Source organism: Pseudopodoces humilis, chromosome 13 (assembly GCF_049639895.1).
Source record: "Pseudopodoces humilis isolate 2021_Gansu_Grassland_sample_001 chromosome 13, ASM4963989v1, whole genome shotgun sequence".
Lineage (NCBI taxonomy): Eukaryota > Metazoa > Chordata > Aves > Passeriformes > Paridae > Pseudopodoces > Pseudopodoces humilis.
The window spans coordinates 6,559,946-6,582,972 of NC_142212.1; the positions used below are offsets into that span (position 1 = coordinate 6,559,946).

The 23,027-nt window shown below is 45.2% G+C and overlaps 1 protein-coding gene across 9 annotated transcripts in view; it reads right to left on the reverse strand.

The window, feature by feature from the left end:
* Nucleotides 1-22,560, reverse strand: part of POC1A (POC1 centriolar protein A) — a 53,290-nt gene extending 30,730 nt beyond the window's left edge. For 2 of the 9 annotated variants that reach the window (XM_014251544.2, XM_014251543.2), the window contains exons 1-7: nucleotides 22,090-22,560; nucleotides 12,520-12,604; nucleotides 11,700-11,871; nucleotides 10,637-10,816; nucleotides 9,406-9,513; nucleotides 8,027-8,142; nucleotides 3,662-3,795 (exon numbers count right to left, since the gene is read on the reverse strand). In XM_014251544.2, coding sequence (XP_014107019.2) covers nucleotides 3,662-3,795; nucleotides 8,027-8,142; nucleotides 9,406-9,513; nucleotides 10,637-10,816; nucleotides 11,700-11,871; nucleotides 12,520-12,604; nucleotides 22,090-22,539 — 1,245 coding nt within the window. In that variant the 5' untranslated portion in view covers nucleotides 22,540-22,560. Of the gene's footprint in view, nucleotides 1-3,661; nucleotides 3,796-8,026; nucleotides 8,143-9,405; nucleotides 9,514-10,636; nucleotides 10,817-11,699; nucleotides 11,872-11,991; nucleotides 12,053-12,078; nucleotides 12,152-12,301; nucleotides 12,381-12,441; nucleotides 12,605-12,911; nucleotides 13,229-13,758; nucleotides 13,858-18,911; nucleotides 18,930-22,089 lie in introns of those variants that run through there. The other 7 variants (XM_088061775.1, XM_014251545.2, XM_088061776.1 and 4 more) reach the window with 7 other exon arrangements.
* Nucleotides 22,561-23,027: the final 467 nt, after the last annotated feature.

Sequence of the window (23,027 nt, forward strand, 5' to 3'; positions counted from 1 at the left end):
TGAGAAGCAAATCCAGCAGCAACCAGCACACTGGGATCCCAGCCCTGGCATCATCAGTTCTAGGCATAAAAGAACTAAGAACAAACAGAGCAGTTACTGCCACTGTTGACAGTGCTTTCAGCTGCTTCATGCATGGGAGAAGAGGCAAGTCACATAGGAAAGGGAGAAGGGAAAGGAACCAAAGAGAAAAGCACAGGGAACAGAGGTGGCAATGACCACAAGGATGTTTTCAGGTGGAATATCTCTGACAAGAAGTCCCAAGGAGTCTCAGTGCATTGGGCTTTGAAAAATTCCCGAGCAAGACTGTCGTGTTTGCACCCTCCTTCACCAGGGAGCAAGGGCTACAACTAACATAGGGAAAATTTACACTGGCATCTTACAGCTGAATCTTCAGCAGCTTTAACTCCTGAAAGCTTCAGTCTGTAAAAACACAAGGCAAGGACAGAGAACTCCTATTTCCTTTTAAAACTCAGAAATGATAGCCTAAAGTAAATTGCTTGCTGTTTGCAACACAAACATTTCTTTCTTTTTTGTTTGACTTCTGTGTAGCCTTGAGATGTCCTCACACTCCTCAAAGAGGACCAGGCCCTCACAGACATTTAATGCCACCCAGGCACTAGAAGAATGAGCTGGAAGCTGACAGTAAAGAAGCACATTTGTTTCCTGTGCACCTGCTCAGGAGATTTCATTCATTAGTCAGTGAGCAAAGCAGGGAGCATTTATCTTGCCCAGGCAGGTAAAATGTAACTACTTCATAGTTCAAGTCAAGGTTGCTTGAAGAATTGTAACTTTGCATTTTCTATTTATGAACATAACCATGAGATGTTTTCTAAATATTTACTGAGAACTTCCATTCCACTGAGGAAGTCAGTCTGGAAATGCTCTAATTAAACCACTCCAAAGGGCAGACAAGTACCATGTACATACCTGCTCTCCTCTACCTCTGGGGGTGGCTTAGGGGCCCCAAAACATTCTGTTCTTCAACAGTGATTCAGTACTAGAGGTGGATTTACATACCAAGCCAGTGTCTCATCTGTATGGAACTAGATAAGAGCACTTCACAGCTCAAAGCACTCCAGAACCAAAATATGCAGCACAATACAGAATGATGTTTTGCAGCTGCAAGATGTCAGCTCCAAGCTGCAAACTTCTGTCTCTAATGATCCTTCTGCTACAAGGGGCCAGCTACATTTAATTAAAGACAGCAATGTAAACTTGGCCAACCTCCCCGTGTAAACTACAGCTAATCAGCTGCTAACAAATTCCTGGCACTCCAGTAGTTGCGTCAAAGTATGCCTAAAGGACCTTAAGGTATTTTTTCCTTCAAGTGTCCACTTGCATGCAGCCTTCCCAGAACAATGTAACAGCAGCCAGCTGTCAAACTAGGAACAGAGTGTCAACCAGAACGTTCAACCTCGAAAAGTCACAACTCAAGAACATCTTCAGAACAGGCTGTCCATCTGACTAACCGGCAGCACTCACTTAAAACGGCAAATCAACTTCATGACCAAAAAAGTCCACACCACTTTGTTCTCAGCCACTTGGGGATACTGGCACAAATCACAGTGATAAAAGAGGGCACAAAAAAGTCCCTCATCATTAAGTAACCTGGATTTATCTATAAGCAGACCAAGCTGGAAAAGCAGCCAGTGCAGGAATCCATCCCAGTGGATCCACCCCTGGTGGCAGCACAGCCTTGGCCACTGACAGTGGATTACTGGGAACAAAGAACAAGTTGCCATATTCTTTTAGTGGAAAAGCAAGGTGTCTGTTCAATCAGGCAGTAAAAGAACCATCCCACAACAATACAGCACATTCCAGACAGGGAATGCCAGGCAGGACTATGCCAGGACTGGTTCCAGAGGTATCTCAGTGCAATATCCTTAAAGACAACAAGAAAGCCCTACCAGCCACTTCAATATTTGTTTCCAAAATGAAGGAGCTGTAAATGCCACAACAGCAGCTACTCTTCAGCTGTGCCAAAGGCAAAGCTTTTCCAGTGCCAGTTAGATGCCCAGGAGAAAGAGGCAGACAATGTTTTACTGATCTGAAGCAGGGAGGAGGAACAGGGAGCTTTAATTCTACTTTTGAATTGATGATCCACAAACTGTTCTGTTAAAGCCTCGAGTTAAGTACAACATTAGCCTAAAGGGACTTCCTATTGCTCATTCTGAAGACCTCGATCACCATAATCAGTTTTGGACCCTCATTCAGTGCTAAACTTTTTTTGTGCTACTGCAGTCAGTGAGGCACAGCTAGCAGCTCAGATGGGAGAAAAATGGCAAGCAGGTTCAGCCTCCTGCTGAACCATAACCAGGCACATCCCTTCCTGAGGGAACTGGGGAAAGTGTAAAGATTTCCCGTTCTTCCAACACTTACCCTTTTCCAGGAAGCTGCTTCCCAAGTACTCACTTGGCAGATTAACACGACAGACAAATACTAAAATACTAAAACAAGATTAAGGCAACAGAAGCTTTGCAGCCCCTGTCTGATAGGAGTATCCACTTAGTCCAGTTTTCCAAGAACAGTTTTATACAGCCAAGGCTGGCATGTTAGGATAACCAGGATTTGTTATCTCCTCCCCATTTTTTTAACAGTTGAACCCTTTGGTCAATTTTAATCAATGCTCTACTTCACGAAAGATTTAAGCATAAGGTTTTCCAATTTTTTCCCATTAATATTACAAAAAGAAGAAGAAAATTTTATTAATATATAGCAAAAGAGAAGTTACTGAAGAAACTTGACCTTTTTAGATATCAAACAAGGCAGTCACTAAACAAAGCCACAAGAAGACAAAATTATCAGTTTTACAGCTTACTCAGATACCAGTATTGCCCACAACAATCCACATCATCTCCAAAAAGCCTCAGGCTGTGGTTTTCCCCTGACAGTTTTTACGCTTTAAAACTCAGCCCCCGCTTTAAAAGAGATGTAAGTGGGTTAAGAATTTCTGTTCTCTTTGTCCCTTTGGAAAGGAAACCCTTAAGGCAGTCCTGCTTCTTCACACCCCACTCTGCATGGACAATGAAATTAGTCTATTTATTTTCATTTCAGATCTAGAAAGAGAGCTCCAAGCATTCATAAAATTAACCTTACAACCAACACATCCAGCAGCATAATACTAATAGGCCAATCAGTTAAACTTAACCAACCAGCACCATTTTATCACCTTCAATTGTGTGATTCAGTCCATTAACAAGATGTTCCCTAATCAAATACCAAAATAGATTTCCTCTATTTTACTGCTACTGTTCTTGAGTCTCCTGCCAGATGAACAGCATTTATCTTCAAAACACCTGTGTCAGGGGGCGAAGTGTTATTTGCAGCTCTCTAGAGAGGGAGGGAGACAGAGCTGCACTAGAGAGTGGCTGGCAGGGTCAGTCAGTCTAGGGTGCTGCTCTGAGTTCCTTCTGCCTTAGATTTGAATCCTCAGTATTGGAGCTCACTTTTAGTCTTGCTTTCTCATTCTCTCCATTCCTGCCTTACCTCCTTCCCTTCAAAACAGTGATGATCTCAAAGACAATATATTAGTATTATAATCATGATTTTACACAAGGAAGTTTTCAAACAATTTTTGGTCAAGAAGAATGTAAGTCTCAAGCATGAATTTGCTCAGTTTATTATGAGTCTATACTTCACTGTAAAAAAGGCTTTGCCTCACCTGGTGACCATGAAGAGTATAGAGAAGTCTTCCTTCTAGCAAGTCCAAAATCTTAAGAGTTGAATCACTGGAAGCAGTAACCAGATAATTTCCAGAGGGATGAAAGGAAAGACTGTTGACCACAGAGCTGTGCACTAAGGATGGAAAAAAAAAAAGTATAATAGTCACCAAGACCAGTTTACATAAGCCCAAGGCAAAATAATAAAATAAAGCACAAGCACATTCCAATTTTCTGTTACAAAATTTAGCAGGAAAATTATCATGGGGGAAACATTGCACAAAAGCTCTTCAAAGCACTGGAGAACAATAACAGTAACTCAGTTCTTGTAAAAATAGGCACTACTTTACTGAAAGGAAAAAGGAAGCTTTGCCAATTATTCTGGGAGATTCAATGCTACAACAGCTCCCAGTATAGCCCCAAAATGTACTATATGTACAAGTGAACTACAGGATTCTGTGAGAGCACTGGGCATTGATGTACTACTGTGGAGCTGCTGGTCTCACTCTCAAGTCATCCCAGATGAAAATCTGTATGTTAAGACACTGAGAAGACTGAAATTGCAATGGAAGACACTCAAAGTTGACACTGCACAGCTTCTTTTGGTTCACTATCTGACTCTAGCCAAGACTGGGGTTAAGAGAAGCTAGGAAATAAGAGCAACTTGAAAATGGTCCAGTATAAGCATTATTTCCTCAGACGTCCTATTTGTCTCACCAAAAATTTAAAACAAATACAAACAGACAAACTATCAAGACTGTGAACTTGCAATAAAGCCATTTTCCCTGCATGAAGATGAAGCCCAAGATTTATTTTGAAAAAAGCTAAAGAAAATGTTCTCAGGAAAAAAGTCAAACTTCACTGAAGTTCAGTATAACATTAAACATTTAATATATGACTTTTTTCCCTCCCCAAACTTTTACAAAACAGGCTATTGAACATATTTATTTATGAGAACACGCAGTACTTCACATATGCCCAGCTTCCTGAGCGTATGTGACATTACAGAATATTAATATGCCTGAGGAGGGATTTAACCATCCAATTATTCTTAATTATATTATATGCCCTCCAAATGTTCTGGTATCTCAAATCTACTACTTCTGATACATCACACCCAACTAAATTTATGTTCTGTTGAGAGTTTACTGTGCATTTTGAATCCACACTGCATGTTAAGAAACCCTTTAAAATACCATTTTAAATATATTAAAACACCAAATATTACTTTTTGCATATGTGGATTTCAAGCATATAGCTGAAATAACCTTGTTCAATTGTAAAACAGAATGCTTCTACTTTAGAAATTCTCAGGAACACTAAATAGCTAAGTTCTGAAAAGAACTCCTCTTGGCCAGACTGTTACAAAACACAGAAGAAAACCTTAACACAGGTAACCTCTAAACTGTTATTCTTCTTGGTGAATGTCCAATGGATACTGTCTCTATCACACACCTAGATCTTCCTCTACCCCCAACCCTGTATCATGCTATGTACTAAAGGAAAGAAAGGTCTGTGTGGAGTTTTTTCTTACGGAAGAGTGATAAATATCTTTCTCCCTTGAAAATCTTATTCTGAGTAATTTGTAATATTCCTCACCCCCTTAGTGTCTATATTCAGATAAATGTAAATGTATCTTGTCAACTAAGGAAAGTCCTGAAAGGAATCACATCAGAAATAGACAAGGTTAGTAATGTATCACATCTTCCAAGTTCCAGATGGCAAATAAAGTATTTCCAGCTTCACAAAAAAACTTCTCCATAACGGAAAAAAATCACACAGACTGTGGCTGCATAAGCAGACACAGCTTCTGTGCCCAAGGACTTCTTGGCTCTTGTAAACTCAGAGGAAAGTTCATCTCTACTGTCAAAGCAGCTCATATCTCCCACGAGACCATTCATAACACCTCTTCAAAAAGCATGCCAACACATCCTGCCACCTTAGCTGATTTCATGCTGTAAACAATAAATCCAGTGCAGCACAAGGTGGGATCTCCCAGTGACTTGCTGCCAGCCAAGCCCTAGTAAAATAAGAGCTTGTTAGGGGACTTAAACATGTAAAACTGAGTCATCCCAACCTGCACAAAACTGTCCCGAGCCCCACAACACTTCTTTTATGTAATGCAACCTTTAGTAATCACCAGGGAGAAGATAAATTAGGATGAACTTGACACAGCCACAGTCTCTACTGAACAGATAACCACCATCAGCCCCATCCAAACTGGTTAAGTACCAATTCTTCTTCTTAAACAGGAATAAAAAACAGGTTACAGCAGTTTCCATAGATCTGCTACAGTCATCACACACACAGCTTTGGACAGGGAAAAAATGTCAGGCAATAAACATTGGCCATTTTTGTAGGGGCTGTACAAAATCTGCTGTACAAAAGAGTCAGTGCCAAGCAGAGAACAGAAAAAAGCATGTGTGTGTTCTCCTGTACAGTAAACGTGACCAGAGCATACTCTGCTTGGCTCAAAGAAAAACACACCATACAAAAGGTTTTGCAGCTTGCTCTCTACTTCCAACTTTCATTTACAAATGTCACAGTTGGAACAAGTGTTGGCAACAAGAGCAACACTGCTAAAAGACTAATCAGTGCTGGAAACCAGCCCAACCTTAAGACGCAAGAGCCTGAGGCAGGGCTACTCATTTATTAACTCCTCCATGCAACTCCATGTTTAAAATGGATTCCCTGGAAATCAGGCAGCACCAGCATGTTCTGAAGGCACAGATGCCATCTAGTGGGACAGGACTGACAACCTCACAGAGGAGCCACAAAACTAGTAAGTCAGTTTTAGCCAAAAGGAGGTGTGTATAAACCCTGAGAAGAGCAGGACTTAAAAACAAATCTTCAGAACATGTTACAAACACATCAGTTTGTGGCCAGAGGTGCATGAAGAGACTGCAAAGAGACTTTTGTAAGCCATCATTGCAATTTAAGGTTTCTTCAGCTATTATTACTATTTTTAATACATTTAATACATAGTTAGGATTTACACAGTAGCTGTTAAAAAAAACATTCACCCCTGGAAAATGATCACTTCAATAGCAAGGGTGTCACACTAAAATGCCATTCAGTAAGGGTGGGATACCAGGGAAATATGTCATTCCAAGAGAAAAAATAAACCTGGCAGCCAAGCCTAAACCACATTAGATTTGAACAATTTAATAGCAGTAAGTGGAAAGCAGGAAGAGATGAATTTTGAGCCAAGTTGGAAACATGCACTGCAGATCTTGCCACCATTGAAAAGCTGATAAAGCAGGTTAAAGGACAACCTGACACTGCCCAAGTACTTAAAAACATTACTGATTTTAGCAACAAGATTTCAGGAAGGCATTTCCAAGTTTTGATACGGGCCACAAGTTAATAATACTTCTTACACAAATTGCAGCTCAATACTGATGAATTGGAACAATAAACATCAAAAAGTTTGGTTTCTATTAGACTTTTTTAACTGTCAGAGAGCTGGGAGTGATTGTGATCCAGAAGAATGACTGAAGTTGTGAGGCTGTCACAGCAGAAATGCAGAAAAGCCGATGTTGAGGGCAGAAAGAACACACCAAGCTCTAGCCCCATGATCTGCTTTATGAGAATGCCAGCAGCAGTTCCTCAGTGAAAGTTAGCAAAATTAAGTATAATAAGCTATCAACACTGGAAACAGTGCTTGAGAATGTATTCATTTTAAAATATCACAGCTGCCTTAAAAACTGTTACTAGCAAAGAAAAGCCACATTTTGGCTGAAGAAACTAATGCACAGAATAGGTCAATCAATCTCAAAGAAGCTGGCAGGGATGGGAAAGCACCCTTTTCCTATCCAGATCTACCAAAAAGCAGCACTCATCAGTGGGACAAAAACATGTAATGGGAGGAGATGCCCCTTGGCATCATCAAAGCTAATTACGGAAGCTGAAAGACAGAGTCTGGAAAAGGAACCATAAACGTGGATCATAGTATAGAATTGCAATTGATTGATTTTCCTGTTTTATTAACTTTTCCTTATTTTCTCATAAAAGAACCTAACATTTTGAATTGCTGGAATACAATTCTGACTCCTCCTATAGCCTTATTCAGAGGCAAAGGCCACATCCTTTTTGTTGCACACCACCTTCTCAGTAACAGTGAACATGAGCCAAATTGCATCACAGGTAAGAGCCATGCTCACCTGCAACATGGGACAACTTCAGAACTAGTTCTGGAGCTAAACACAAAGCAAAGCACAGCATCTGGTGAAGAAAGGCTCCCGCTGGCAGGCCTAACCCTGTGCCCTTTTGATAAAGCAGCAGCTGATGGAGAAACAATCCTTGGAGTTCAGATCAATTTGCATCAATACATGGAAAGGTTCAATTTTTGTAAGCCCTTGACTTGCCTTGGTAATGCTGAAGCAGCCTGTTCATCCTGATATCCCACAGCTTCACCGTGCTGTCCGTACTCCCTGCGGCAATGCAGTTCCCGCTGGGATGGAAATCCACGTGGTTCACAAACCTGTCAGTGGTAATCAAACCCAACTGCTTATGTTCAACTCTTGCTAAAGATCAAAAAAGCCTTTTCAGCAAGGGAAGCTACATCATGACTCACTGAACGCTAAGGAAAGGAAGAGATAACCTGAAAATTTATTTTGTTGAATTTCTCTTAAGACCTTGCTTCTAACCTCAGGCAGACTGCAGGCTCCTACCTAAGCACATCTTCAGTAGTTCACATTACAGGTGTAGGAGCTGTAGACACAAACCTCCTGAAATCTGATGGATCCAACTGTCACAACAACATTTTCAAGTGTTCATTTAATGTTTGCATAATATATGTCTTCTATTAAATTAACATTATTTCCAGAGTGATGTGTACAAGACTGAACAGAAATTTTTCTTTTGTTAACTAAATTTAAGATGGAACTCAGTGAATTTGTGCCTGAAATCATATGTTGCCACTTGGAAAGTAGCAAGGCTGAGGTCAAATTTCTTTCTGGACCTGAATCTAATCAATTTTTAATTTGAACACACAAGTATAATAAAAGATTCAGACCCTTCAGGGAAAGATACTTTGTAACTCCTCACCAAACAAACTGGATGAAATTAATTATCTTTTGAGTGTTCTTGTAGCAAGTACTGAAAAAGTTTAGATATTTCAATAGGTTGTTTGGACAAAACACATACTTAAGAGCACTGAAAAAAAGTCTGAATTTGTCTTAATATCATTGTATATTACCTAGAAAGAACATAATATTGCACTAGAAATTCAGTGGAGCAATAAATTAGGGAGATTCCAGTCTCAGATCTCTGAGGACTTTTTTTTATGTTTCTGGGTAAATTGTCTTTTGCCGTGGCTCAACATTCCAAATTTAACAGCTATTTTTCTGAATGCAAAGAGGGTTTTTTTAATAACCTCGTTATTTAAAAACTTGATGATGAATCAAAGCATCCAAGTGCCATTCTGTCAGTAAACTTTTGCACTTCTATGTCAACTCAGAGCAAAATAAAAGAAGAAATAAAGAATTTAAGCATCTCCAAAAATAAATAAGCACGAAGAAACTGAGGCTTGATGTGCTGGACAGTTACTGAAATATAACCCTCCCAGTTCTAACCTTGAGCAGCCAAAGGGGCAATTCTAGACTGGGCCCTCACATTGGCTACTTTTGTAAGAGGTGCTAATGGAGCAGTTTTATAATTGCCAGGACAGGGACCTCTGAACTTCACAAACCAGATGTAAATTCCCTAGGTAATTCCACTTCAGACATTACCAGCAGGTACTTACCCTCCATGCTCACAGAAGGAGTGGATGCATTCTCTGCTGGTTTTGTCCCACAGCTTGACAGTTTTATCATCACTGGATGACACTATCAATCGTCCATCAGGAGAGAATCTAAGGCCAGAGTTACAGCAATTAAGAAAAGTCCTCAAATGAAAGGAGTACAGGGACGACTGAATTTGGTCAGCTGTCAAAGTAAGTTGGTAAACACACCTTGCTTTTCAAGAAGTCACAGAGGCATCAGTGAGACTGCAAATCCAATCACTAAGCTGAGGGAAAATTAGGCAAGCCCTAAGTACTCAAACTATACCTAAGTCCATGAGCATATAAAATAAATCTCAGGAAAGTCTCGAGTCTGACTTAAGATCTTGTGTCTCGCTTGTTTCAATTTAAGTGTACTTCAAGTTGTTTCTCTGCCCTGATTCAAAACAATTCCTGCCTTTGCCACAAGAGTTCAGAGCAACACAGTCACTCACAAGCTGCAGCAGAGCCTTGACCATTCCAGTGCCCTAGGAGAATATATTAAGTTCCCATCTCAAAATACCATATACATGACAGATTCAGATCTCTCTTCAGAGGCATACACATTACAGAATCAGGACCTGTGACCCTAACTACAGATCATCAGACATACTGGAAAAACATCCTTTCTGCTCTTCTGTGGGCATCCATGGCCACCACCACATTCCAGAACTGTAATTAACTTTTCACCTACAGAGGAACCATGGCTTGATCCCAGATACACACATGCTGTGTAACTCCTTGAAACCAAATCTGAAACAGTTATCAGGAAATAATGCTATTATCATGGAAGCACAACATTTTGGAGGAAACACAGGTGATCATTTTAACAAGGGGCATGACAAGTCTAAGAAACTTTAAACAAAACTTTTAAGAAACTTTAGATATGTCTAAAGAAACTAAGGCAAAGTAATAGTAGAAACCTCTCCTTTTTTCTATTAGTAACTTCAAGACACAGAATTCTCCTTACCAGGTAAAAACAAAACACAGAACAAATCACAAAGCAGGAAAGCCTCTGCTTGACAGAGATTACTGGAGGAACATAAAGTGGGTGCAGGCTATTATCAAAGGATGTCTCTGCAGGCCAGCAATATATTTCAGACACTAGACACATCTGAATCACCTTGAATAGAAATGTGTTGCACCAGACCATGACACTGAGCCTCTGCTTTGAGGGATAAATCTTCATCTCTGCTTGTCAGAGAGCCGTACTCACCTGGCACAGCGAACCCAGTTGATGTGCTGACTCAATGAGAACAGAAACTTCTGCCTGTGGACCGTCCACACTTTGATTGTTTTGTCATCAGAAGCTGTAACTAAGGACTGGCCATCGCTGGAGAAATGAACACTTCTCACGGTTGCTGTGTGAGCCTTGAACACAGTCGATTCTCCCTTGCTACACAAAAGGGAAGAGCTCTTTAAAATTGCACAGCAGGGCAGCAAAGACATTGGGTACCTGAAAACACAGAGCTGCTGTACACTGAGCAGTGCTAGTAACAGCCACTTCTACGGGAACTGCATGTGACCACATTAGGATAAAAACATTGATCGACCCCAAACTTGGTCATGCTTCATGACAGAATACACAGCTAAGCCAGTTGTTCCAGTTCCATACTGGAGGCCAATCCAACAGGAAACGACCTATATTTCCTATAAAGGGGGAAAAAAATTCTACAGCTAATTTGTGCAACCATTTAAACACTTATAAAAACATCAATGTAAAAGAAGACACTGAGGTTCTGTACTGTTGCCATGTCCTTTGCTGCAAGGCAAGCAAGGAGAGGGGCGTTTTCACAGCTCATATAGACAGAGCCAAGCAGGCAACGACCTAACAACTGCTCCAGTAATGGCCCATGCTCCAGCTGGCTATTCCAGTGCCACATCACACAAGATATAACACAACTGAATTCAGCACACCTGATCCTGTACAGCTGTGAGCAAACTGCCATTGACTCAGCCAGGCCAGACAATTCAAATGTGTTCATTTTTGGTTAGACGTCATTTCCAAATAAATGCAAGATACATTTTTCTTGCAAATAAATACAAGGCATATTTAGAGATCCAAAAAGTTTATGGAACTCTTGGTCCAAAATCTGCCTCCAGCATGTACTGTACCACCAGGAGCTCAACATTCACAGACTGAAGAGAAGACAAAGACACGGTGGCTCCTCTTTCCCTCAAACAGATCCCTGTCCCATAGCCAGAGAACTGCTACAAAGAAGTAAGGAGAAATTCCAAGCCATAGTTAAACACAGAGGCAGAAGGCAATAGGTACTCACATGCTAGGAATCCACAAACGGACTGTTTTGTCTCTAGACCCTGAAGCCACAAGGTGGCCAGAAGGTGAGAACTGGACACACAAAACTGCATCTTTGTGGCCCATGAAGCGATAGGCTCTCATCTGAGGCTTCATACTCCAGATCATCAGGCACGAATCCATTGAGCCACTTACTGAAATAAAAAAGGATAAACAAAACCGAACTTGCATTAGTTCTCTTCCAATTACACTAAAACTACATTTCACACACAGTTCACCATCATAGCTTCCAGCACTCTCAATACAAGCCTCACCAGTCTATTGCAAGCTGTGCATTTCATTAATGTCATGAATATAATTTCATTAGTAATTCAAACAAAACAAGGCCAGGCATGCATTACTTTGGACTGAATTTACTTCCAAGAGTCCAACCATGCAACAGCTGCAGAGGCAGAAGCCACATAGGTTGTAAACCTTCCACACACACAGGAAATGAAGGTTATCACTTTCTTATTGGCAGAGGCAGGTATCAGCTGCAGCAGGTTAAATGTCATTGCAGATTAAGCAGAGAAGACCGGTGCGCTGGTGACTCAAAAGCACCCTGCTACACCTCCAACACCTCACCCTTGTGGCAAAACAGTGGCCAAAGTCAGCTCAGCAGTTCTTCACAACATATTAAAAACACAAGGTGAGTGGAGCAGTGTTCAATCTCCTGTTAGCAGGAAGCACCAGCAGAACCTTTCGCTGTTGCAGAGCTCAGTTACCTCCACTGCTCCCCCCATCTAACTAACGCAGAGCAGCTCTTTCTTTATCCTCTGGCCATCAGCATTCAGACAATTTACCCAATTGCTTCTTAGTGCAACTGAAGTCCACACTAGTGACAGCATCTCTGTGACCTTTGAAGTGCCTCTCCAGGGATGGATCTTCCTAGAAGACAAAAATGTTCAGACACTATAGATTTAAGAACCATCTTTGTACAATAATATCATTTTATTTCTACAACAAGTGAATCAAGCCACATATTCACCCCACAAAAAACAGGTAGAGGCAAGAACCATTGTGCAGGCAACTGCACAACACAAAACACAAATTTCACACATACCATAAATTTTAAAATAAACAAATTATGTTTATTAGGGTGACCGCACAAATCCCTCATGCATTTTTACAACACGCTGCTGGCAGAGAGTATCTAAAGCTGACTGTAGAACAGATAAGCCATGTCCATGATCACCTGAGCAGGCAGCCAAGCTCAGCTTTGCTCTGACAGCTGCTCATCTCAGCTCAGGTGTAGCCAAGAGGCCACTATTTGCACAGAAGAGGCAAACTCGCAAGATTTAACACACATATAGAAACAGGCAGGAGGAATGAGAACTGCAGCAAAACGGACTGACACACAACCCTTCCCAAAGCACCTTGCTGCAAAGGCCAACAAAAGCCTGAGGTCAGGCAAAAAAACAAAGAGCCGAGAGAACTATTACAAGAGGTTTTAACACCTGAAAATTGCCCAGAGTTCAGGACAGGCTGATCAGCCTTCAATCCCTGCCCTCACACACACTGTCACTGCCTCCCTGGCAATCCCCACCACAGCCTGTTCCCACCCAGGACTTGACCAGAGCCCCAGAACAGGGCAGCCTTCACCCCTCAGCACCCAGCACCAGCTCTCTGCAGATCCAGAGCCCCTCCAACAGCCTAGAGGCGCGGCTCTTCACAAACACAGACCAAGCCCAGCTGCAGCAGCACGCCAGACCCCGAGCTACCAGCAGCATTAATCTCCCCGAGCCCCTCTGTCCTGCACGATGCCACCCCACATTAGCACTGAACCCGCCCTAAGCCCAGCACTGCCTCCCACCACCACTCCGGCCTCAGAGCCCCCCGCAGCACCAGACACTCCCGGGCCGGCACCAGCCTTGCTTTCCCATTTCAGAGTTCCCTGCGCAGTCACAACCCTCCCGGCTCGGACACCACGGCCTAAGGGCTGCCCCCGCCGCCACCCCCGCTCAGCGGCAGTCCTCCCCGCAGCCCCCCGGGAGGCGCCGGTCCCGCCGCAGCGGCCTCACACCGCCTGTTCCGCCCCTCACCTCGCACAGGGCGGCCATGACGCCCCGCGGCCGCCGTTCGCTTCCCGCGCCGCGCGCGCCCCGCAGCAACGGCCCCGCCCAGCGAGGGGCGGGCCCGGCCTGAGGGGCCGCGGCGGCGGGCGCGGGGCGGGAGCCGCGCAGCGCCGGGGAGCGGGCCCGTGCTTGGCAGCGGGTTCCTGTGAGCCCTGCCCGCCCCGCCACGGGGCTCGGGACGTTGGGGAAAGGCCCTTCCGGCGCTGTTACATCAGTTACTCTGGCAGGCTTGGTGCCGCTCCCTGGGCAGCCCGCTCAGTGCCCAACCACCCCGCTCCTTTGCCTCGCTGCTGCTCTGGAGCCGAATGGCTCCCAGAGCCCGGTGGAGGCGATCCCCATCTCAGCCAGGGGAGTACCACAAACCAGTGCTGGTCACTTCCGAGAAGCGGTTCAACTGCTGTGAGATCAGTTGCTGCTGCTTGATCTGTGGGTGTTCAAAATAGGAACTCACCCTGGGCTTGTGCAAAGAGCACAGAACTGAGAAAGGTTTATTCTTCCAGTTGTTTAATACCAACTCAAATCTATTTCCTCCAACTCCATTCTGCTCTGCCTCAGGACAGTGTGAAGCCTACATTCTGCCTCTCCATGAAGCTTGGGTCGACCATCTGGGCGTCTAAAGGGGCCTTTCCTCCATCTCTAATGCATCCAGGCCCCTTCCTGTAAGGACACCTCTCCTCTTGTACATTCCTGACAGCCAGGGATGTGTTCTGTTGAAGCTGGGGTTATAGTAGTAGAGGATCTAAAACAGGCAAAGGAGAAGAGTTAGTTGCCATCATCCCAAGACTGGTAACCCAAATGTTACTCCAAATTGCAGCAGAGGATCATGTACTTGAGGGCTGTGTAGAACCTAAAGCTCAAGCTAAAGCTTGTGATGGTTGTGTTCAGGCCATCTCCACCCCTGGGGTTTTGCCTCCTGAGAGGAAAGCAGTATAGAATTTTCAAAAGCAGAAAAACTGCTTTTGAAAACTAAATATCATGATTTCTCAGCAGCTTCAGTGAAGATAATGAGGAGGCGGATCTTGTTGGTCCTTTAGTACATCTGCTCGGCATTGGGCAGGTGCCACAGGAAGGTTCCAGATTTGATGCAGCAAGACACAGAGCAAAGACATTCAGAGAAATCAGGTTATGCTGAATCTGTGCCTTTAATGGGTTCACACTCAGCAGAAATGTATCTTACCCACATTTCTACTAGTCAGGAAGACTCACTCAAACCTGCCTGAGCACAGACTGAAAAGGAAATGAAAACCAGACCACTCACTCCCATTCCCATCCTCTCCATCACAGAATCACACACTGTCTTGGGTTGGAAGGGATCTCTGGGAAGCTTGTTCCAGGGCCTCACCACGCTCACAGGGAAGGATTTCTTCCCAACATCTAATCTAAACCTGGCCTCTTTCAGTATACAACCACTGTTCCTTGTCCTGACACTGTCTGCCTGCACAAAAAGTCCCTCTCCCTCATTTTTATAAGCCCCCTTATAAAAAGTGGCTTCTTTCCAATCTGCAAATGTCCCTCTACGAGGAGGCCTTATTTGCTGTGAAGGTCCCTCTCCCGCCCAGATTATCACAAGGTGTGCAGAACAGCTGCTGTACCTGGCTGCGAGCAGAAGTTGCTGCTTCCTCTGCCAGGAATTCAGGCAGGGAGGCAGATCTTTGGAAATTCCTCTGCATTTTGGTGAATCCATATGCATTCAGCTGTCGCATGAAACTTTTAATTTTCTATGTGTGGAAGACCTGCTGTCTTTCCCTGCCCAGCACCTCCACTTCAAAGAGATCTTTGTTGATGGCCACACATTTTCCACCCTCACTCCACCAAATTGACAGAAACTGGTCACTTTCCAGCATTTTCCAAAGCTTTTGTGGAAAGCACAGCGACGAGAACTCTCGCTCCATGGCCATCACCCTGGACAGCTTGGCTGTGTCCCGCCAGCTGGCAGGCAAAGACCAACCGGCACCAACAGACAGCAGGTTCCAATGGAATGTTCTGGCATATCACTGTGGTGCCTGTGCCGTGGGGACATTGCAGGGGACATCTCAGTGATGGCTGGCAGCAGTGCCCTGGCAGGGGGAGCGGCCCGAGGAGAAACTGCTGAAGGGAACTTGTTGCTTCTCTGTCCCAGAGCCAGCAGTGGTGGGAGTGCAGAGCCCAGCAGTGTCCACTGAGCTGTCCTGAAGGGCTGTGGGCAACCAGAGGCCTGGGCCGTGTCTGGCTGCAGCAGGAGTGAGTCCCCAGGGAGGAGTGGGGATGGCTGCAGCCTTGGGCATCTCGGGGCCCTGTCTGGGGAGCTTTCTGGCTGGGCCCCTCTGACACCTGCAGAAGTGTGGCTCCCTGGACCCCTGTAATGCAGAAACAGCAGCTCTAGCATGGAGAATCCTTTTCCTAACATCTCCTGCCCCAAAGCAGCAGTGATTCCTTGATGTCAACCCATTGTCTTTGCAAACTTCTTGAATAGGATTGCACTTTTCTTTTTTTATCTAGTGGATTTAAAGCCAGCTGGGAGAGATGAATCAGGGAACACACTTGCTTCATTTCTGGCATGAAACCCAAAAGCAGTAGTTTCCTTTCCATCCATGAATGACCCAGCAATGAGGCTGGGGAAACAAAGCCCAAGCCCTCACTCAAGCCATCTGGTTAAGAGATGTTCTGGTTTACTTTATCTGAACCACTCATGCTTTGTTCATAAATGCAGAGCCATGAACACAACCCCATGAATTGGTCTCAGGGAAGCCATCCATCCTTCTCCCTGCTGCACTGCCATCCCACAGTAGAGAGTCTGCTGGTTCAGAGGCGTTTGTGTGCCTGAGAAGCTCTGCATTCCTCCCTGCCCTTTGAGGTACTGCATCTGAAGAGATACATTCCTCCCTCAGACGTGGCCTTTCTGCCCACATAGCTATGGATTTTGGATCTGGAAGTCTGAAGCAGTTTGTAGCATGGCCTGACCCGACCCTCATTAAATTCTTTGGCATTTGAGTATTAGCTTTTCTTTCTCTGCACTGAAATAAAAAAAGAAGATATACATGATGCTAAATATGCTTGAGGTCTGAAAGAATCTTATACAACCCATTTTAGAGAAATAATAAAACAGAAACATGTTGTGATTGCACTCCCACTTATAAAAGCTGGAAATTGAATTGAATAATTGCAGGATTCCACCACCCTAAAAAACACCCCAAGTTGCCTTCTAGATAATACACAAGCAGCATCTATGGTGACCATGGATGGTGACTTCTCTTACCTCAGCCCTGGGGTGCCACTGCCTAACACCAACAGCCAGAGGTGACAGCAGATCATTGGTGTGACACTCTCATCTGTGGGAGTTCAGAGCAAATGTCACAAGAGAAAGAATTAAAGAAAAGTCATGTCAAGAGGATAAAAGGGGCCCTTGAGAGCAACAAGCACACGTTTGGTCCAACGGTGGAGTTGACTTGAATAGCCCAGTTCAGCTATTCAAACATCCCTGTGGCATTATCTGCTGGGGGTTTGGGCAGGGCGGGGTTTTTGCAATCCCTCCGAAGCGGTGGTCCTGGGAGCCAGCCCCTCCTGACGCCCAGCCAGGGAGGTGGCGCTCGGGCCATGCGCTGTCCCCCGCTGCCACCGCGGCTGCAGGGACTCCTGCCATCCTCCAGGTGGCCACCGGGGGGCAGGCTGGGGCCACGAACCTTGGCGAGAGGGAAAGGCCAGCCGGAAAACGGGGTGAAATGTAACACGGCTTCGTTAGAGATGAAGCAGGCCAGTCTAGGCAGCTGCTTTGTGAAGAATACCGTAACTCTGCGTGGTAAAAGCGCTGAGCTTGCCTCTTTCAAATGCCTCTTCCCAGCTTGCCACCTAGGCATTATCTAGTAATTCTCAGCAAGTCATTCCCTGGGCTTATTTGTATCACTGTGAATCAGAAAGAGACCAGAAGCCCCAGGATCTGCCCCCTCTGTCACATCTACAGAGCCTTGCACTGGCAGCCCTGCCAAGGCTGTGATTTCTGCATGCTGCAAAAGCTATTGCAGAGCATCAGACACACCCAGAATTCAGGTGAGTTGTTCTTGCATGAAATTACTGTTAACCTTTGACTTCAAGCCCAATTCATAAAGCCCTGAATTTCTCTCCAGAGTACATGGGTCTAAGTTTAGCAACTAAACTTAATGTTTACCAATTCTATACTGCAAACACCAGTTCTCACCTGTCCTGTATTAATACTTACTGCTGAGCATACCAGTCTCTACTCATACCTTTACAGTTCTAAGAATATTCCAAGGGACAGCATGCAAAGTTTCAGAAAGTCACCATGAGACTTTTTCTGAAAAAATTGAGGTTCTGGTCAACAAAAAAAAAAAGCACTGGTCAACAAGACCAGTGGTGGGAAGAAGTGTTTCACCATCTCCAAAGGAAGCTCCAAGAGACACGGAGCTGATGAATACAATGCACACACGCTAAAATGTAACCAGCACTTATACCCAGGTCTCCCAGTTGCTAGCAGCACTCTCACAACAAGGTCATCCTGTCCCCATGATCCCCGCGATCCCAGCATGGCTCCTTCACGGCTGGTTTGTGTCCCATCCCAATACATCCTGGAAATGAGGCAGTGGCATTGGACAAACAGTTCTGCAGTGCTATGGCATAGGTCGAAATGGCCATCTGGGATGCGACAGCCACCTTGTTATTGGCACTTTGCATCCAGAGAGCACAGCAGAGACTTAGGCAGCCCAGGCACACAGCTACAAGGAGCCAAAGAATGGAGATGAAGATTCATAGCACAGAGTTGTTGTCCAACCTCCTTTGCTGCTGCTGTGGAAGGGGCCAGCTGCAGACAGGTTAGGCACTGCAGAAGGGAGCAGACCCACCAAGCAGCTCAGCTGATGACAATGACACAGTCCCATTGCTTCCATAGGGAGAGGCTGCTTTACATCAGCTGAAGATGTAGCTTGCTACCACATCAGTTATTTTTTCTCTTACTAATGACTTTGTCATTAGTGCCAAACCTGTTTATTATAAACCCTGTGTGCCAAACCTGTTTATTTATAGCACACATTTATTTTTTCCCACCTGCCTTTGTGCTATTACCCTTCCTTACAGAGTTAAGAAAAAGACAGGAAGAAAAAATACCAACTTTCTCTCAAGTAAGTCCTGACCTAAATGCAAATCTGTTCAAGCAAATTCAGAGAGCTTTGATGCTGCATAAGAAGAGAAGGGGAGCAGCCTCTGCTGCTATGCTATCAGAACAGATCTTTACTGCTATGTAACAACCAGGCAATAAAGCAAAAGCCACGGGAGTTTAAAGAGGAAGCTCAGCCAAAGGTCACCTGGCTGCCCCAGGTGCTTGTTATCAGAACCTTGAAAAGAGGGAGGAAAGTGACACCAGCTGATTGTAGCAACAGCAGGAAACAGCTGACAGGGCTGGGGGAGCCCTCTCCTCTCCTCAGCACTCCGCATGCAGAGGGTCTTTGCTGTTGTAAACCAAAGGGGCTGCAAAGCCTAAGCTCTGCAGTTTCTCACGCCGAGAGAAAATAGTTCTACTTCAGATTGGAAGCATCTGCTAGGCAGAGAGTTAGAAATCACACTGTTAATTGCAGTACCCTGTTTTATTTGCTGCCTTGTCTTTGCAGTGGATTTGTACTACTTTCACTGCTCATCCATGTAGCTGAAGGGCTAAGGGGAAGGATGACAAGGGGACACATGCAGAAGCACAAGAGGAATACACTGCTACTCCCTCTGTGGGGCTACACAGTTCTTAACCATACAAGAGAGAGGGAGTAAAGGGAGCTTGTATATGCCTGCAGTTTCCAGAACTGGCCTAAAAGAGAAGGATTCAGGAGTGAAAAAACCTGGCAAGCTGGATCCAGCCAGAATACCTTCAGCAGCCTTCTCAGCATCTATGAAGTTGTCTCTGACCACTTACATTGTTTCTAGTGCCTTAAGCCACTATAAAATCTTAAAATCTGTTACAGGAATGTAGATCAAACCTGGCTTTAAAATGTCTCCAGTACAGGTGGCTCAGCTGTGCTCATCTTGCTGACCAAGGACAGGTGGCTGCTTTCAGTTCCTGAACTTTCTCTGCTGGTGTCTGCAGGGGTGAGCAGAGTTCAGGCTTTGCTGAACTCACAATTGCATCAATCCAGAGCCCAGAGTGCACAAAAAACTGATGCTAGGAAAACACTAGCTGAGTTCACAGGAGTGAAGCTGAGACCTTTGGGACATGGGATTCCTCACTCATGGGGCATGTGTCCAGCACCCACACCCAGCAGGGTTCATTGCCACACAGACCCCGGTGCTGGGGCTGGCCTGGCCAGGGCAGGTAACGCTGCATGGTCCAGCACCACCTACCTACAAAGGAGGTCGATATTACCAGTAACATGGAAACATGTTCCAGTATTCGCCTCTCCCCATTGGGCTGCTTTCCAAACAACACTGATCACTGGGCTGGATCACATTTGGCCTTGGCTTTTAAGCCTCTAATCTTATGGAAAAGTTCTTTGTCCCATAATTTCCCAAAGCTGGGTCCCCACTCTGCAGATTAGAGGAGGGTATCAGTCAGAACCCTGCTGAAGAGTATCAAGTGGAAAGTGTCACATGGGAAAAACTAAAAGGATGAACACTCAGCCATACTGTGAACAGAGCAGGCAGGGGGACATCAACCTTCCCAGAGAAACTCCTGCTGACAGAAGAGTTTGATCAGCACAGGCAAGCACAGAACTGCCCAGTCCTTCTTCTAAAGCTCTATGCTCTGAGGAGCTTTGCACCTCCTAAAGATCCAGAGTTAGCTTCTCTCCTTCCCACACACCATTCCTGCACATGGCAGAGAGGAATGCCAGGTAAGTGTGACCAGAGCAGACCACAGAACCCCAGATATCTGTTACATTTGCCGCCTTTACATGCAGAAGGGAAGGTTGCCCCTGTTTGCAGAATGTCAGGGCAGCCCTTGTTCCAACCAGCATTGACTCCATGGCACCCACCTGACCATCTCCCCTGCAGCACTTTCCCCTCTGAACAGACTATAATTATTAGAGCTAGACATTCCTGCAGTGAATTGAGCTGTGTGAGGGGATAGTGGTTCTTTGTATTTCCAAGCCAGCTGAAGCAGGCAGAACCAGATAGTGGTGGGCCCACTGCCCACCACCCAAACCAATTGCTTCCTTGCACAGATCATTTGCCCTTCCAACATCTCAGACAGAGAATGAAGTTCCTGACTTACTTTCTGTCTTGTGCCAGCAGGAGCTCAGCCTTTGCTGCACCTCTTTGTGCTACCGTGACATGGTCATGTTTGTGTTGGGACATTTGTCTTGCTGAGGCCACTAAAGTACAAATGGGACATTAAAGACACAAAGTTATATAAGAAGACAGTTTTCCACTGTTCAAATAGGACAGAACAACCAGGAAGGTTTACTGTTCAAACAGTTTATTATCAACTCTATCTAGTTGTGTCTATTAGACTTTATATCCATACTGTGCTCCAAGAGGCTCTAGAAGCATGGGAGCAGCTGCCAGTGGAGATGGATGGGCTTCAGCAGACACCTGCATATCCCTCCACACTGACCATCTGGACTTCTGGAGGGGCCTTTCATCCAACCCTGCTGCACAAAGGGCTCTCTGTTTGAGGGCAGCTCTCCTTTTGCACATTCCCAGCAGCCAGGGATGTGCTCTGTTAAAGCTGGGGTTATAGTAGTAGAGGATCTAAAACAAGGAACAGAGTTAGTTGCTACTATTCCAAGACTGGAAAAACACAAGCTACAAGAACTAGGACAGTCTGAATTGCAAAAGAGGAGTACAGCTAAGGAAAAGGACTTTGAGTGCCATATGGAACTTAAAGCTCAGGCTAAAGCATTATGTGACCATTGTTCAGCCATCACCACAACTGAGGTTTTGCCCTCCTGGGGGCCAAAACAGAACAACTGCTTTCAAAAGCTAAATATCACTATTTCTCTGCAGATTCAATGCAGATGTGAGCAGGCAGGTAATCCCATGATACTTGGATGCATCTGCTTGGCATTGGGTGCCACAGGGAGGTTTCAGATTTGGTATAGCAAAACACGGAATGAAAGACATTCAGAGAAATCAGGTTACACTGAGTCTGTTTGTCCCTTAAACGGGTTCAAACTCAGCAGGTCTCACTGAAATGTATCTTACCCACATTTCTACTAGTCAGAAAGACTCACTCAAACCTGCCTGAGCACAGACTGAAAAGGAAGTGAAAACCAGACTACTCACACCCATCCCCACCTGTTCTATGGCAAGGCCTTATTTGCTATGAAGGTCCCTCTCTCCCCTCAGATTATCACAAGCATCAGTAGCTGTGCAGAGCAGCTGCTGTACCTGGCTGTGAGCAGAAGCTGCTGCTTCCTCTGATAGGAATTCAGGCAGGGAGGCAGATCTTTGGAAATCCCGCTGCACTTTGGTGAATCCATACAGGTTCAGCTGGCGAATAACACTCTTGATGTGCCGTGTGTTAAAAACCCGCTGGCAAGCTCCCCTGCCCAGCACCTCCACTTTGAAGAGATCTTTGTTGATGGCCACACATTTTCCACCCTCACTCCACCAAATGGACCGAAACTGGTCACTTTCCAGCATTTTCCAAAGCTTTTGTGGAAAGCAGAGGGGCAAGAATCGATTGTCTTTGCCTGTGCTCTCATTGGAAACAGCAAGAGATTGTTTGGTCTCGTGTCTGTCATTGCCAGGCCGGATATCCCACTCATCCTCCATCGCTTGTATGGCAGTGTCACAGGGCACAGTTTCCCCCTGTCCTGGAAGGCCAGGAGAAGCCATGTCAGCCCACTGCCCCAGTGCATCTGGAGCAGAAAGGGGTGGTGTTTCTGTGGGAATCAGCTCACTTTTCTATTCTTACAGGTGAACTGAAGCTTCCCTAATTGGCCATCACCCTGCACAGGCATATCTCATTCTCCCAGTCAGTGGGCAAAAGCCAACTGGCCATGGTTAACTATGGGTTCCAATGGAATGTTCTGGCATATCACTGTGGTGCCTGTGCCGTGGGGACATTGCAGGGGACATCTCAGTGATGGCTGGCAGCAGTGCCCTGGCAGGGGGAGCGGCCCGAGGAGAAACTGCTGAAGGGAACTTGTTGCTTCTCTGTCCCAGAGCCAGCAGTGGTGGGAGTGCAGAGCCCAGCAGTGTCCACTGAGCTGTCCTGAAGGGCTGTGGGCAACCAGAGGCCTGGGCCGTGTCTGGCTGCAGCAGGAGTGGGTCCCCAGGGAGGAGTGGGGATGGCTGCAGCCTTGGGCATCCCGGGGCCCTGT